The sequence below is a fragment of the Hermetia illucens genome, chromosome 2, assembly GCF_905115235.1.
Source record: "Hermetia illucens chromosome 2, iHerIll2.2.curated.20191125, whole genome shotgun sequence".
In the NCBI taxonomy this organism is placed as follows: Eukaryota; Metazoa; Arthropoda; class Insecta; order Diptera; family Stratiomyidae; genus Hermetia; species Hermetia illucens.
In genome coordinates, this window is record NC_051850.1 from 29,022,860 (window position 1) to 29,040,802 (window position 17,943).

Sequence of the window (17,943 nt, forward strand, 5' to 3'; positions counted from 1 at the left end):
AGTCTCCCGTGGAGCGGATGAACCTGCCTCGTGACATCGGAGGTAGGGGCGTGGTTGACGTGACGGCACAACATCATCGCCAAGTCGACTCGCTGCGCGCTTATTTTTACAGCAAAGAGCAGGCGAGTCCCTTGCATGCGGCTGTCTGTAAGGCAGACTGGGGGCTGACTCCACTTAACTTGAAGGATCGATCTTTCAATCGTCTGGGTAAGGTAAAGTCGGACCAAGAGCGGATCGATGAATGGAAGTCGAAGGCAATGCACGGTAAATACGTGAATTCTTTTTGGCAGCGATTTGTCGAACAGATAGCTGTGTGCTGGGGTGCTCTTTGCTGAGACGAAGGGAATTATGTGTGGTATTCAGGACAGCGTGATCGCCACCCGAGCTTATAAAAAGCTCATAATGAAAGGACGGATGGAGAACGACCAGTGTAGAATATGTAGTTCGGCGTTAGGGACATTGAACCATCTCGTTTCTGGCTCCACTGTTATGGCATTGGTGCAATACATCATCAGCCACCAAACCTTGCATGCAAGCATGGGCTTATCACGTGAACATGTCCGGTTTACCGGTATGAGCCGCAAGCAGTACTTGATAGTTGTGCTTACAGCATATATTGGCAAGTTCTAACTGATCGCCATATTCCGCACCACAAACCTGACATACTGCTAGTTGACAAGACAGGTCGCTCTGCATATATAAGTGATGCTGCTATCCCCAATAATAAGAATGTCCAACGAAAATACGTGGAGAAGAAGGTGAACTATGAGCCATTGGCTCGAGAAATCAAAGATATTTGGCGTTTCGAGCGGGTGGTTGTAGTTCCTATAATATTGTCAGCTCCAGGTATTGTACCACGGCTGCCGTTGATGTCCTGGGACTCTCATACAGGATGGTTCAAACCATGCAAAAGTAAACCATTCTGCATACATGCTCGATGTTGCGGGGAGTTCTCGACGGATTCTCCCCCTTTATAATTTAAGTAGGTGGGATCGTCCGAGCCTAAATGCTTGGCACTTAATGCTAGTGTTGGGTAAAATCCGGCATCTGCCGAGATTATGACAACAAGGAAAATAAGAGTCATATATTTCAAAATATCTAATTCAATAGGTGAAAAATCGGGCATTTTTATAAAAAGAAAACTAAACCTCGAGTATCTCGAAAACGGTTCAGTTTGGGGTAGAGTGTTTCATAGTGAAATCAGTCAGAAATGATGGATACTACACGCCTTTAATGGATGTAGGTCGACTTATCTTGTAGCCCTGTATATAATGGCCATTGCAAATTTTTTAGTAATACTGCATCTATGCATACCGCCAGGAAGGTAAAATCTTTCTTCTGGAAGAAAAAAAATCAAATTTCTCAATTGGGCAGCACCATCACCCGATTTCAACATAATCGAAAATTGTTAAGACATGACTACGCCAAAAGGAAACAATATGCAACAGGATGGGCTGAAAACGGCATTATTAAATGTTGGGTTGAAATTCGCCGAAAATATATAGACAAGAACCTTCTTAAAATGGGTAAAGTATTAAAGTCTAGTGGAGGTTCAATATAGATAACATCTTTGTTTTTTTCGCCATTATTTCCTCTAGGTGAGCTATCACTTTTACTTGTAAAACAAAACCTTATTAAAATCGATTCAATGTCTGTCTGTCGGTCACACGCATTTTTCTCCAAAACGGCTAAACCGATTCGAACGAAATTTGGTGGACAGATGGGAACTATGAAATGAGTGGCATAAATTTAGGTGGAGTTTAAAAGGGGGCTCCCCATACATGCAAAGGGGGGATTCAAAAATTTTTTTCACCGGATATAGTTGTGTAGGGTATCAAATGAAAGGTCTCGATTTGCACTTTCCGAGACTGGCATTACTTTTGGCATAAATTGCAAAGTGCGTGAGTAAGGAGTCAAAATGTACGCACTTGAAGTGAGACAGGACTCATTTTCGGAAACTACCCATTCCGATATCTGCTCAAATAAATTTGCTAATAGTATATTACTACTTTTTAGAAATTTACTGAAAAACCCCCCTTAAGTTCATCCTAGGACTTCCGAATTTCGTACCAGCATAGAGGACAATATTTGGTATATACGTGCTAAATTTCATGGAAATCTGGCAATTGACGACAAAGTTATAGCAGTTCAAACTTAGCAATTTCGCGCGAATTTACCACTTCCAAAGCCATGCAAATCACATGCTGACGTCATAATTACCCGGAATAATTGACATTCCCGTGGAATATTAAAGTCGCATTTATGAAGAATCTATTTATCTGCAGCCCTTTTTAAGGTTTTTTGTAAAACACTTATGTGAAATCTAATCTTCGAGAGATGTCCCATTCCGGTATCTGCTGAAAAAATTTGCTAACAGTATATTATCAACTTTTAGAAATAGACTAAAAAACTCCCTTTAAGTTACCCCTAAGTGTACTACTAGCACCGACATAGAGGACAGCCTCGTGCATACACACGCCAAGTTTCATGAAAATCCAACTATTAGTGGGAAAGTTATAGCAGTTCAAACTTATCAATTTCGTGCTAATTAACAGCATTCTAAGCCATACAAATAAGATGCTGACGTCATAATTAACGAGAATAATTGAAATTCGAGTGAAATACTAAAATTCCATTCAAGAAGAATCTAATTCTCCCTAGCCCTTTTTAAGGTTTTGTGTAAACACAAAACCTTATTAAAATCGGTTTACTGTCTGTCTGTCTGTCCGTCTGTCTGTCTGTATGTCTGTCTGTCTGTCCGTCACACGCATTTTTCTCGGAGACGGTTGCAGCGATTGACACCAAATTTGGTGGAAAGCTGGGAACTGTGAACGCTCAGGCATACAGTGAATTACATCCTTGTACCTCGAATTTAAGGGGGGGTCCCCATACATGCAAAAGGGGGTTGTAAATTTTTTTTTCATCAAATATAGTCATGTGGGGTATCAAATTAAAGGTCTCGGTCAGTACTTTTCGAAGCTGGTCTTAGTTTTTACATTTGTGGGAAAGGTGGGGAGTGCGGGTGGTTGAAAGTGACCATTCCTTTACGGGGGCCATTCTCAGAAATTACCAAACCGAAAAATCTGAAAAAAATCAGGAGGCTGCCACTATATGGTGCCTGGGCTCCGAAATACCTTCCACACTGATATCTGCATAAATAAAGTTAATAATAGTATATTACTATAATTTTTAGTAATTCGCTTCAGAACCCCCCTTAAATTCACGCTAGGACTGCGAAATTTCACAACAATATAGGGTATAACATAGAGCATGATCTTACCAAGTTTGGTGGAAATCGCACTATTACTAACAAAGTTATAATACGTCAAAATTGTCGCTTCTTTGCAAATTCAAGACTATGAATGTCAATATCATCCGAAAGTGGATATTCCCAGATAATATATGCATATATTACGTGCTACGTACTAAGAAATACACAAAACCTTTCGTACCTGAAGCGTCCAGCTTCCGGTTTCCCGACTTGTTTATATTTGATGTTGGTTAAATTGTTTTCATTCGCTAATAATATTAACCTGAGGGCGTGAAGCGTATGAGGTTGACCATTATCAACACAGGGCTTTCCATTAAGTGATTTATTTAAATCGCTTTCTAAAAAATAGAGGGCAATGGAGTTTTTAGCTATATTATACGGAGCTGTCGTGCACTCGTCGCTCCTCACATCTTTTTCTTATTCTTCAGCCTTCAGTTCACAAACGGGGTCGGCTCGTGGTGATCGGTTTCGTCATTTTATTTTATCAAATGCCTGATCAGGATGTAATCGCGAGACCTTTAAATCCCCATCCAGCGTATCAAGCCACCATTGTTTTGGCCGGCTTTTTGGTTGCTTACCATTGCTTTCGATGTTCTGATCAATACTGGTTGTTGAATTCGAAAACGCCTCTCTTGCAGTTTTTCCACGATCGATTCAAACCCATATCGATCGGGGATATTCTCATTTCAGACGTAATCGAAACGTGTCACGCCACCAGTGCAATGCAACATCTTCGTCCCCATTACCGGAAGACGTCGTTCATTGTCCTTTATAGTCGGCCAACACTCAGAATTATAGAGAGTGGCAGACGGACGATATTGCAGTAAATTTTAGATTTGGAACGTGCGCTGATACGTCGATCACAAAGAACACCAGTTGGGGAATGCCACTTCATCCAGGTTGCATTAATGCGTGAAACAATTTCATTACGCAGTTCTCCATTGGCTGATAGCGTTAACTCGAGATATTTAAATCGTTGAGTTCCAGCAATGGCAGTAACCTGCCCTTCGAGATACTTAAATCGCTCAGTTCTGGCAATGGTGAACTGAGCGATTTCAATATCTCGGGTCAATGCTATAAGCCAATGGAGAACTACGTTATGCTCCTCACATAGGGAAACACAAAACCTTTTATACCTGAAGCGTCAAGCTTCCGGTTTCCCGACTTGTTTTAAATATCAAAATACTCTCAAATGGAAATGTGTTTATTCTACCTGCCCAATTTATAGAACATCTTACTAACCTGTATCCAGTAGTTTAGGAAATTATGAAAAAAGTGTACTATTTTTTTTACGCGCACTTTAACTCATGGTTTCATACTTTCTATTATTCCTTCTTCTGACTTGCACAAATTCAGAATTGTTATGTTCCAAGCACTTACGAATATTCATGTTCGCTCATATTTCTAAATTACATCCTTACGTATCCCAAACGAAGTGTTTTTCACTTTACCCGCCATTTTTACGCGGACTTTTAACACGACGCAATCCATACTTTAATATCTTCCGTTTGCAGATCTAAACAAAAATCCAATAATAGGTTTTCCCCTCTTTGTCACATTCTTTTAAACAGCAGAAGAAGTTATGTTAATTAATAATTCTAAGGCAAACAATTTTTAACATTTCTCATGCTCTTCTGACGGACTTTGATTTATTTGACGAATTTACCAAAATGTCTATGCGAGTGAAGCGTTAAAGCTACATTCAATACTCTCACCTAAGGATATCCACAAAAATGTAAAACAAATGAACGCGGTGAAAAGGACTCAAACCCATTTAGGCGTTAATGGGTGCTTCCCCGGCAGAGGTGCTAAATTCGAATCCCAGAAAATTCCAATCAGGAGCTCTTATACTGCTAGAATCCCATCAAAGTGTCTTCGCTTCGCTAATACCAACTTTGAACTGCAGATATCACTTGCTTCGCCCAAAACGCCATTCAATCTGTCACTTGTCAAAACATTGCCAAAGTACTTCGCGGTGATTCATGCTGTTCAGCTGCTTTGCGTACTCTTTGGAAAAGTAAATTTCTTCCTTGTGTCGTGTAAATTCGACTAATCAAGTTTATTTTCTTTCGCCGCGTGTTTTTCATAAAATCAGTCAAACTGGGGAACGATATGTCTGTGCCGGCTATGGAGAGTATCCTTTTTATGTAAAAATCGAAGTCAGAGTTGTTGTTGACGCAGTTGGAGGAAAGTATATTTCGTGGAAATTTGCATTAATTTGGGGCTTCAGGGTAAATTTGTCGTAGTTTCTAGCTATTCAGTATCTAGAGCTTTTTAGAAGTTAGGATTTTGTGCAAGTGCTACCTGTTTTAGGGTAATAAGAAAGGGGATCAATAGAAGTGTGTCTGGAGCAAACCAAGAAAGTAAAAACATTTCAAAGTCATTTGCTCGCATCCTTGAAATGTATTGGCATCTTGTGAATCCGCTGGCTATCAGGGTGGTTGGATGTCTTCTTGGTGGATTTACGATGATTCAGAACTGTCGCGATCATTAATAAACAATCGCTTATCTCCGCAATCAGGGATGACGTCATTCACTGGCATTACTCCAAGTCTGTTATCTTCCCAACGAAGAAGCAGCTGATCCTCGAATTCCCGACTCATATCACATCATTGTTCCGATGCTACATTTCAACCAAATCCTTAGCTCACGAGCTATTTCCCGTAAACTTTTTTAGTTAGGTGAACACTGATAAGATGTAGAAGAAAAATCTTCAATCAAAAGAGGTTAATGTTGCGTTATAATTCCGTCCGATTAGAGATCCAGAAAAAAATATTTGCTTCAGAGTTACTGTGCTTTATAGTGCCCTATTTTAGGAGCTAGAGGTGGCCGGGGCTTGTGGCGTTCATCTTTAACTATAATGTTACCCTCAACTTGAACCTAGGAAAACAATTGGTCAAAAACCTCTTTATTGTACCAACAAAGTCGAGCAGCAATACGTTGAGAATATATTAGCATTTTTACGGCTAAATGTATGCTTTCTGATGATTAAATTCGTTCCCACTCACTAGAGAAAGTCTATCAGCTTCGAGAGTGCAAGGGATCTATCCGATTCTTACCATTAATCCTCATCTGAGGCTATTTGAAAACAAGTCGGGAAACCGGAAGCTGGACGCTTCAGGTATGAAAGGTTTTGTTATTTCTTAGTACGTAGCACGTAATATATGCATATATTATGTGAGAGTATCCACTTTCGGATGATATTCATTCATAGTCTTGCATTTGCAAAGAAGCAACAAATTTTTTTGGAGAATTGTGGGGTCCTAAGTCCGCATCAACTTAATGCTGGACCGGACAAAATGGGGAGAAACTTACTCCCTCTTTTTGTTTGGTCCACGTACCCCTCGTTTAGGGCTTAGCACCCAAACTTTCTAAAAATTAGGCGATGGCGGCTTTATGGTTTCTTACCAGAGCAGAGGCAAATCGTCAGACGCTGCCTCACCTCTGCCCTGGCCGACCGACCCTGACAGAAGCGGCTCGCAGATGTTGAGTGCTCCTTTATATGATTCGCAGGGGGACCTCACAATTCTCAAAAAAAATATTTTCAGCTCTGGCCAAGCTCTAGTCAATAAGGCGGATTTGCGCTGAATATGATTCTTAGTCATGTTGTGTTCTGCGAATTATATAAAAGAGCACTCAACATCTGCGTGATGGGTTCGGTCACGCTGCTTCCAGAGCAGAGGTGAGGCAGCGTCTGACGATTTGCCTCTGCCCTGGTAAGAAACCGTAAAGCGTCATCGCCAAATTTTTAACAAACGTATTATACCTTTGTTAGTAATAGTGCGATTTCCACCAAATTTGGTAAGATCATGCTCTATATTATAGCCTACATCACTACAGTGGTGGTAGGATGAATTTAATTGGGGAGCCCAGGCATCATATATTGGCAGCCTCCTGATTTTTTTCAGATTTTTCGGTTGGGTAGTTTCTCAGCATCATCATCATCAACGGCGCAACAACCGGTATCCGGTCTAGGCCTGCCTTAATAAGGAACTCCAGACATCCCGGTTTTGCGCCGAGGTCCACCAATTCGATATCCCTAAAAGCTGTCTGGCGTCCTGGCCCACGCCATCGCTCCATCTTAGGCAGGGTCTGCCTCGTCTTCTTTTCCTACCATAGATATTGCCCTTATAGACTTTCCGGGTGGGATCATCTTCATCCATACGGATTAAGTGACCCGCCCACCGTAACCTATTGAGCCGGATTTTATCCACAACCGGACGGTCATGGTATCGCTCATAGATTTCGTCATTGTGTAGGCTACGGAATCGTCCATCCTCATGTAGGGGGCCAAAAATTCTTCGGAGGATTCTTCTCTCGAACGCGGCCAAGAGTTCGCAATTTTTCTTGCTAAGAACCCAAGTTTCCGAGGAATACATGAGGACTGGCAAGATCATAGTCTTGTACAGTAAGAGCTTTGACCCTATGGTGAGACGTTTCGAGTGGAACAGTCTTTGTAAGCTGAAATAGGCTCTGTTGGCTGACAACAACCGTGCGCGGATTTCATCATCGTAGTTGTTATCGGTTGTGATTTTCGACCCTAGATAGGAGAAATTGTCAACGGTCTCGAAGTTGTATTCTCCTATCCTTATTCTTGTTTGTGTTTGACCAGTGCGGTTTGATGTTGTTGGTTGATTGGTCTTCGGTGCTGACGTTGCCACCATATATTTTGTCTTGCCTTCATTGATGTGCAGCCCAAGGTCTCGCGCCGCCTGCTCGATCTGGATGAAGGCAGTTTGTACGTCTCGGGTGGTTCTTCCCATGATGTCGATATCGTCAGCATAGGCCAGTAGTTGGGTGGACTTGAAGAGGATCGTACCTCTTGCATTCACCTCAGCATCACGGATCACTTTCTCTAGGGCCAGGTTAAAGAGGACGCATGATAGCGCATCCCCTTGTCGTAGACCGTTGTTGATGTCGAATGGTCTTGAGAGTGATCCTGCTGCTTTTATCTGGCCTCGCACATTGGTCAGGGTCAGCCTAGTCAGTCTTATTAATTTCGTTGGGATACCGAATTCTCTCATGGCCGTGTACAGTTTTACCCTGGCTATGCTATCATAGGCGGCTTTAAAGTCGATGAACAGATGGTGCAACTGTTGTCCATATTCCAACAGTTTTTCCATCGCCTGCCGCAGAGAGAAAATCTGATCTGTTGCTGATTTGCCTGGCGTGAAGCCTCTTTGGTATGGGCCAATGATGTTCTGGGCGTATGGGGCTATCCGGCCTAGCAAGATAGTGGAGAATATCTTATAGATGGTACTCAGCAATGTGATACCTCTATAATTGCTGCACTGTGTGATATCTCCCTTTTTATGTATGAGACAGATTATGCCTCGTTGCCAATCGTCAGGCATTGATTCGCTGTCCCATACCTTGAGCACAAGTTGATGAACCACTTGGTGTAACTGGTCGCCTTCATATTTAACCAATTCGGCTGTAATTCCATCGGCTCCTGGCGACTTATGATTTTTTAGCCGATGAATTGCACGGACTGTTTCTCCTAAACTTGGTGGTGGCAGTATTTGTCCGTCGTTTTCAGTTGGCGGGACCTCCAACTCGCCGATGTTCTGGTTGTTCAGTAGCTCATCAAAGTACTCAACCCATCGCTCTAATATGCCCATTCTGTCGGAAATCAGATTTCCCTCTTTGTCTCGGCAGGATGAGCATCGAGGTGTATAAGGCTTCATCCTGCTGACTTGTTGGTAAAACTTCCGCGCCTGGTGCGGTTGCTCCCTATACTTTTCTAGTTCACAGACTTGTTGGTTCTCCCATGCTTCCTTTTTCCGTCTGTGAAGTCGCTTCTCCGCTCGACGGAGTTCGTGATAAGTCTCTGCGCGTGCCCGCGTTCTTTGAGAATGCAACTTTACTCGGTATGCGGCATTCTTCCGTTCCGTTGCTAGCTTACATTCATCGTCAAACCAGCCGTTCCGACTCCTTTTGCGGCTGGGGCCAAGTATATTTGTGGCCGTATCCATGATAACGTTCTTCAGGTGGTTGTGAAGATCATTAGTTGATGCTTCATCTCCAGGTCCTCTGTTGACTGCGGTTATTGCGGCATCCATTTCCCTCTTATAGGTGTCGCGGAGGGTTGTGTTGTGGATGGCTTCAGTGTCCACTCTCACCTGATTGTCAGAGGGGATTCTAGGTGGTATTGTTATTCGAGCTCGGAGCACCATGCCAACGAGATAGTGATCCGAGTCTATATTGGCCCCCCTATATGTTCTGACATTCATCAAGGCTGAGAGGTGGCGGCGTTCGATCAACACGTGGTCAATTTGGTTGAAAGTGGTCCCGTCTGGAGACGCCCACGTATGTTTGTGGACCGCTTTCCGCGCAAACCAGGTACTTCCAACAACCATTTCGTGTGACCCTGCTAATTGAATAGTCCGCAGTCCGTTATCATTTGTTTTTTCGTGTAAGCTATGGGAGCCAACGTATCGCCTGAATACGGGCTCCTTCCCTACTTGGCTGTTAAAATCCCCAAGTATGATTTTGATATCATATCTGGGACAGGCTTCGAGGGTTCTTTCTACTGCCTCGTAGAAGGTATCCTTCTCCGACTCTGCAGTCTCCTCTGTAGGGGCGTGAACGTTTATGAGGCTTATATTTCTAAACTTGCCTCGCAAGCGGAGAGTGCATAGCCGTTCGCTTATGCTTTCAAAGCCGATAACAGCAGGTTTCATTTTTTGGCTGACTAAGAAACCTACTCCGAGCACATGGTTTACTGGATGACCGCTATAATATATGGTGTAGTGGCTCTTCTCCAGGAAACCGGTCCCTGTCCATCGCATCTCTTGCAACGCTGTTACATCAGCCCTATATTGGGACAGGGTATCGGCTAGCACGTTCCATGAGAAAATGCGCAAATCGTTGTTCCTTTTTCGTTGCCGGGTCCGCCGTTTTAAAATCCGTCCTATCCGAGGCTCCTGTTGCGGCTTCGTAACAAGTTGTTTTCCGTGTAGGGTTGTCAGCCCTACCCAACCCCCAACCTGGAGGACCAGTTGGTACAATTTGTCCCGTTTTTAGGCGCGGGAGACTCGCCTTCATCCTTCTCCGTCTGCAGCTTTTCGTCAAGAAAGAGCTCCCAGCGGTCACCACGTGGAGGTGGAGATAGGGTTTGGTAGTAGAGCTGTTGGTGTTGGTTCAGCAGGCATTTCCCAGGTTTTATGCTCCATCGTGGGTACCAATCCACGTTTCGCGCCGGGACCTATACTACCCTTTGACCACCAGTTTCTCAGCATGCCCCCCTTAAAGAAAAGATCACTTTCAACCCCCCGCACTGCCCACCTTTCTAACAAATGTCAAAACTAAGACCGGCTGATACCCGCTCGCCTAGTATGAATGCTTTAAGTTTAATTGGCCAAGTGAGAAGTTTCTTTTCGGTGCAGTCACTTATGGCTTAAACTAGCAACTGATTATCTGATACACTGACAGATCCCTGACAACAGGTGGAGCCAGCGCCGGGGTCACTGGTCCAAGGAACTTTTTTCTTTCCACATGCGGTCGAACTGTTTATTTTTTACTTTTGCCATACACCATCATGTTTTTTATTAATTGGATTCTGGAATTTATCCTGGAGCAAGCCTCCAATATGACAGGGTCAAGATACTTGAATCTACCCTACGGTTGCCAGATTATGCATTTCTCGATGCTGAGTATTCAAGGAGACGTTGGAAAATGCACTCGGGATGTGCTAAATGCTCGGACGCAGAGGAAGATGCAGTCAGAACATCATGGAAATAAACGAAACGAAAGTGGGCGTTTCGTAGCACAGAGTGGAAGGGTGAAGGTCTTGTGCCGCATTGTACAGTCCAAAAGTCAGGTTAGTAAACTCAAAAAAATCGGTTTCGGAATGTTTTGGGAGCGATTTCATGGTGTATCTTGACTAAGTTCGAGGTCGGCACTGCGATAGAGCGCACAGGTGTGGATGAATGGGATAGGGTATCGGTTTGGGCATTTAGAAGTCTGTAACCGCCACAAAGTCTCCATTCGCGATTGGGTTTCGAGACCACGTGAAATGGCGAAGACCTCTACTTGTATGAAGATCTGCAAATACCCTTCTTAAGAAATTCTTTCTTCCTTTCTATCCCTTTTAGTCGCCTCTTATGATAAGCAGGAAAGACTTTTAGTGTACCAGGTGCACAAGCTTAAATCCGCTTAAGAAAAACACATCTTTTTTATAGGATTTAAAAAAAAAACTTTATTCCAAATACTGGCCCTTGCTATCTACACATTTTTTCCATCTCTCTTGGGTAATTTATGGATACCACGCCCATAAAATTTTTGATCCTTCGAAACAAACCACTCATCAAGCCATTTTCGGACGTCTGCGTAAGAATAAGCGAGCGAGTGGCCCATCGATGAAAACAGATGATATTCGGATGAGGCCAGATCTGGTGAATAAGCGGGGTGGGGTAGTGTCTCCACTTGATCGTTTCTAAGTAGTTTTCTAAATAAATTTACTTTTCGTCGCCAGTCACAATCCGATGAAAAAACATCTTTCTTTTATGTCTAGCAAGCAAGATTTCGTATGAGTTTTGGTTCAATTCATGCGGCACCCATTTTCCAATCTTTTGAACCTTACCCATTGCACGTAGACGCATGGAAACGGTTTGTTGGGAAACACCTAATTGCTTGGCGAGCATTTTCTGCGTTTGAGTATCGTCCTCGTCCAAAAGAGCCTCCAATTCGTGGTCCTTAACTTTCCTGGGCCGATTTTAACGGTCCTTGTCGGTCAGATCCAAATCGGCCTTTTTGAATCGACGGCTATATGTGAAAATACTTTGATTATTATGCGACTTGGTTGCAATAATTGAGGTTCCGCTATAGAAACTTTGTTTTGAAATGGCCTGCCTGGACGCCGTACAACGATTGCTTGGGATATGGTCGATGTCCTTCCTCAGATATCTAGGATTCCCATTGCAACCTTCTCGGCATTCTCAAAGCATTATAGATCTGATTGTACAGTTTCTCGTAGTAGTTCAAATCATAGATCACTATTGTCAGACGGAAGTTTGTTTAGACAAGATGTCTTAGGGGCTGACCAAGCATTTGCGGGCGCAACTCTGTAGATAATCCACAATTGGCGTCTTCGTAACGGACTCTCGATGAACGCTAGACAGGCTAAATTAGTTAGGTCCACTAGGAACATTAGGTGAGGCACTTTCACACAACCCGCCGTATCAGAGTTCGAAATCCAATTGTTAACAACAATCATAATCAAGAGCAATATCAGAAACCCTACAGATTTCTTGATACTATAGGACTGCGATAGGTAAAACCTGTGGACTTCCAACTTAAACACATAAAGAAGTCATGCATGCATCATCTGGGGATCTAGACTGTACTTTGCTAACAGCAGAAAGTATTACTGGAACAAAGAGAACTACATTATCAATCAAACACCATTTTCAACACTAGTACCACACATCAAGCCAACTGCTGGTAAAATTTGGCCGACTGACCGAAACATTCCCGATATAAGTCCCGTCGCTGACAATGAGGGGGCTAAAAGATTGGAGCGACAACGGTAGGAGCAGGACCAGCATTTGGCATTAGGCCATTCACCCTCAAATCTTTTCTGAGATGTGAAGCTGCAAACATTTACAGAGCCGAATGGGGAAATTTGAAGTCCTGCCTTCAGACGATAGAACCCGACACATTTAGAACGATATTTTCGTTACAAAGCGGAATATGAAATCCCTAGAAGGGCTTTTATGCCCTGGTTAATTCTAAGGGGACGCTACACCTTAAACCACCACACGGAGAAAATCAGATGGCGAAATTTTCAAACATTCTTTCGAAGGACTCGAAAAGGAGTTTGAATTGGTTTCTGGAATGTGCACCAGCTCTTTGATAACGATGTCGAGTCCTCTCGGAATGCTCGCTTTCTCCAACTTCAGCGAGAATTCTGGGGATATTCTGGACTTATGCAGCATTTCGAGTCATAGAAGGCTACCGTATAAGGTGTTCGGAAGGTCCGGATCAAGGATAAATTCCTGAGCTGTCTTCGATGTCACCTTCACTCTGCGCTGTCCTTCACGGGTCTCGCAGAGTAGGACACGGTCCTTTAAATAGTCTGTCAACTACCGAAATAGGTAGCTTGGAGTATAAAAAGGATTCTCCAGAGCCTCGAGCATGTGAAACCACTTAACGTTTCTTATATCGAGGGTAGCAAGGAGCACTACTCACCGACAGTGGCGACTGTGGGTCTCAGCCAGGTTTACCGTTTGGACCACTTTCTCAATGGCATTAATTGTGGATCGCTCGCTCTAAAACCATATTGTGCTGGTGAGTATTCTATTGCAGCATGTATTGCGTGAGTCAGTCGTGGCTTGATGAGCTTCTCAAGCAGCTTCTCCGCGGTGTCCTACATACTGAGTGGACGATACGCTGACGGCGCTTCTGGTTGCTTTTGCCCTTGCTTATCAGCACTACTTTCGCAACTTTCAAGTGGGAGGGGAAAACACATGCTGTCAAACTTGCGTTAAATGCGCTGAGTAACAAGCCCCGCTTGTATTTATATACGAGTTTCAACACTTCGCTGCGAATACCGTCCGGTCCGGGCTCGGGCCTTTTTTGTCCTGGACAGGACTGCCTCCTCTAGCTCCTTTGCAGTCAAGAGTGTGCATTCCTCACTACTCAGTCCTTCATCGACAGCGCCAGTTCGCCTGGGATAGGAAGGAAAAAGGACCTGTACGATTTCTTCCATCTTCGCTGCTTTCACAAAACACGGTGACCGATGGGCACCGATTTTTTTGGAAACCGGCTTCTACTTGAGGTCCCATGGCTCTCTGTTTACGTCGTTGATTAGCTCCCCTTCTATTTGCGCCTGGGTCTTGCTGATTTATCCCTCTTGAGAGAGTTTGGACAAATTTTCCCGATGTTCACCCCGGTAGGTGTTTGTCGGACGGCAAAACATTGGGAAAAACCATTTGTCACTTTGAAGGTGATCATTAACCGTGAAATCTTCCAGTACTTCCCATCTATGGATCGCTGACTTTAACGACTTGGTAGCAAAAGTTACATCAGGGATAGTGCTTTCGCAATCAGGGCGTCGGAATGTCGGATCTTTATTTTCCCGCAATAGAGTAGTTGGCTCGCTCTCTTTTCAGGGACAGTGACAATTGCCAATTTTGTCCTCTATAGTTGACAGACGTAACTACCACTTCAAAGATGCTCACATTTGGACAATATCTTTTCATCGTTTCCTCCACCTCTTCCGTATTAGTGAAACAATCTAGATCCCTTATTTCAAGGCTGTACATAGGGCCTAGGCTGGAAACTAGTGGTTTCTTGCCTAGAATGCTCTGGAGTGCCTCGCAAAACGTACTCTCCCTATCGGTTTTTGACCCAAGTTTCACAAGTATATCGCCAGTTCGGGTCCGCCCGATAGATTTAACATCTACCCCCGCATCTTCTGGTTTGACCTTGTCGCGGGCTTCTTAAAGAACTTCCGCGAAAGATCTTCCTTCGTTCGACTTAATGAGAATGGCCTCTGAGAGCGGTTTGTCCGTTCCCTTTTTCTTTGACGCTGATGTTGCCGTCGCAGTTGACTTTAAATTTGTTACAATGTTGTTGCTGAATTTTCTTTTGTTTTCGACGCTGCTTTATCCGCTTGGTTATCACCTCACGGAATCCCTCCCGCTATGCCCTCGTCGGCCGATCCCCGCTGTTTTCCCCTCATCCCTCACTCACGTTTTTTTATTTCCCCTCCGTCAAACTGAGGGCACAACATTTTGTGCAAGTAGGCGCCGCACTAGATATGTGCTTTTCCATTAGCTGCACTTCGGCTGCCATCCTGGAGTTTCGCTGGTGTGCAATAAGTTGTAGCAGTTCTTCCATCTTCATTATGCCATTTTTGACATCCATGGAGATGTTTCGCTGGACGATGGTAGCAGTCTCCATTTTTTTTAGGATCACCCCGAACTTCTTAAGTAGCCCTTGTTCTTCCACTCTTGTCACACTTCTGTCGCTTCGATTGGAAGGGTTATTACTGCAGTTCAAAGGTTCTTATATATTACTTTGGGAAGCCAGGAAGGATAGTTGGTTGGAATAGCTGAAACGTTCGCGTCAAAACGACATGAAGTGAGTTAGCACAGATATTATTCCAGACGTACTTTCAAGCACTTTTACAATTTTTTTTTTGTTGTGAAATTGGGTAGACATCCACAAAATATTCAATTGCTAATATCAAGGGAGATTGCTCACCATACGTGAATACGTGCATTATTCTACTCGACCACTTTTCAAGCCCCACAGTCTGTAAAAATGAGATCATTGTTACTTTAACAACTTCCGCGTATATTCAACCTCTCATTAGTGCCAAATGTTTCACTAGTAGGAGTAGAGTAAGATTCAGGGTCTTTGCTGGAAATGGTAAAAGTTCGATTGCGTCAAGTTCCTGGATTTCCTTGATCTCTTTGGTTTATCCCTTCCCATTGCCATGTGCCGCGCTTTCGATCGATCAAAGCGAAGTATTTTCAGCGCACTACTGTTCAAGTCGTTTGTAGTGAGCAACGTAGTACTATTCAGCTATGCCCCACTGAGAATTTTCTTTACGCTCCGGCCCTTCTGGCCTAATTCGCGGTTCATCTGTTTTCATCCTTCTAACGTAAGCTACGGTCCCCAACGGCTAGCTTAGTCATTGCGCTGTGCCTTACGTATCCAATTTTTTCTTTCGCTTGATGCGTTTGTATGTACTGTTTGGTAATAGGATACCCCTCAAATAAGGAAAGACCGAAAGCTAGTTTGCTAATCTGCAGGGATTTATAGAAAAGCCATCAAATGGGCAACTAAGCTCTTCATATGTCGAAGGACACGGAAAGATGATATAGATCCGCCGTTCACTAGAAATGCACTCCCAATTATTCTGGGAATTTATTTCAATGTAGCAAAGGCATAAGGCAGGCAGAGAAGAGAATATTTCAGTAAACTACTCAGGTTTTAATGCTATAATCTGCAATGACGTCTTTTTTATGTCTATTATAAGCTTTTTATGTGTTTGTCTTTTGTATCAGTTTGTTTTGTTACTCCGCCAGACCTGACCTATCATCATTAAAAGTTGTTAATTTTATCCACAATAAAAGTATTTTGTATGCAAACTGTAATCGTCATAAATGTTTACGGCTACCATCAATCGTAAATTCAAAATTTATTTTTCACAAATCAATATACTCGCTCATCAGCTTTATATCATTCGTCATCGTATGTCGAAGTGCAGAAGTACAATTAGAAAGCTGAAACTGCGAGTTCATATAATCAATTATTATTTTCCTTAACTACATTCCACTATCAAGAACATCTCTTCAACCTCAAATTTGCGGTGAAGGATCTGGAACGAAGTTCCAAAAAATGCGAAAAAGAGGAAAAACTCGAACAGGCTAAAGTGAAAAAGGCCATCCAAAAAGGTAACATGGACGTGGCTCGAATACACGCAGAGAATGCAATACGACAGAAAAGTCAAGCGCTGAACTATCTACGAATGGCGGCGAGAGTTGATGCTGTTGCAAGTCGTGTCCAGTCCGCTCTAACCACAAGAAAAGTTACCAATTCTATGGCAGGTGTTGTAAAAGCAATGGATGCCGCCATGAAAGGTATGAATCTAGAGAAAATGTCATCCCTCATGGATAGATTTGAACAACAATTCGAAGATTTGGACGTACAAAGTTCATACATGGAAAATACAATGTCTCAGACTACCACAACTGCCGTACCACAAGCAGATGTGGACAACCTGTTGCAGCAAGTAGCAGATGAAGCAGGGTGAGTATAGATAAGACCTTTCAAATCGACAGCACTTCACTCACATTTTCTCTCCTCATCTACAGTCTTGAACTAAACATGGAACTACCAAGCGGACCTCAAACATCGACAATTGGTGCCTCGACACAAGTCTCACAGGAACAGGACGAACTAACTCAACGCCTGGCCCGACTACGGCAGGCAGAGTAGAGCCTAAGCTTCACCTTAGAGCCTTCGATTGAAGAAGAACAACTCCACTGTATTTTTGTTATGTTATTTAAATTAAGAAGAATTTGAAATTTCCAAAAACAAAATGCTTTTAATTGTCACGAAAACATTCTAGTATCGAATCCGGCAACTCTACTGAGGGTCGTTCACGGCTTGGTGTTAAAACAAACAGCTAATGTCAATCTCTTAACTTTATATTTTAAAAGGAAAATGTATATATCGAATGTATTAACGCTGCTTCGTGCGAGCAAGTGAAAAATGAATATAGAATGCTATTTTTACATTTTGTAATTTTTAATTTTGGACGAGCGGTGTTTATATCGTTTGGTAAATAGAATTAGCTCGTAATCTTCATATTCTAATATATTTTATTTGACTCAGTGAAAAAATTCTTCCAAAGGTATTTCATTGTCTTATCAGCAAAAAAGGAACTCGGTTCAAGTTTACTACATCAGGACTTTATCCACTCGTAATTTCCAACTTTCGAAATAAATTCTTCGAAACCAATCGAGAGCTTTTTGATGGCAGGAAGGAATTATCAAGAGCGAATTGCGGACAAAGGGTTCCATCGTTACATATCGTTGTGTTCCTAGGTCCAAAAAGTTGAAAATTATAAACCAATAAGGCAAGACATGGTTAAGTGGACACCATTCAATTTCCTGCAATATTATGCAAGTTAGACTTGTAGGATGGGAAAACAA

At 42.9% G+C, this 17,943-nt stretch overlaps 1 protein-coding gene across 1 annotated transcript; it reads left to right on the forward strand.

Annotated features, from left to right (window-relative positions):
* Nucleotides 1-5,180: 5,180 nt before the first annotated feature.
* LOC119648238 (charged multivesicular body protein 1b) lies at nucleotides 5,181-17,525 on the forward strand. The gene is made up of 4 exons (XM_038049867.1): nucleotides 5,181-5,288; nucleotides 5,367-5,405; nucleotides 16,570-17,035; nucleotides 17,101-17,525. Exons 2-4 carry the CDS (start codon nucleotides 5,384-5,386, stop codon nucleotides 17,222-17,224), a joined length of 612 nt encoding a protein of 203 aa, XP_037905795.1. The 5' UTR covers nucleotides 5,181-5,288; nucleotides 5,367-5,383; the 3' UTR covers nucleotides 17,225-17,525.
* Nucleotides 17,526-17,943: the final 418 nt, after the last annotated feature.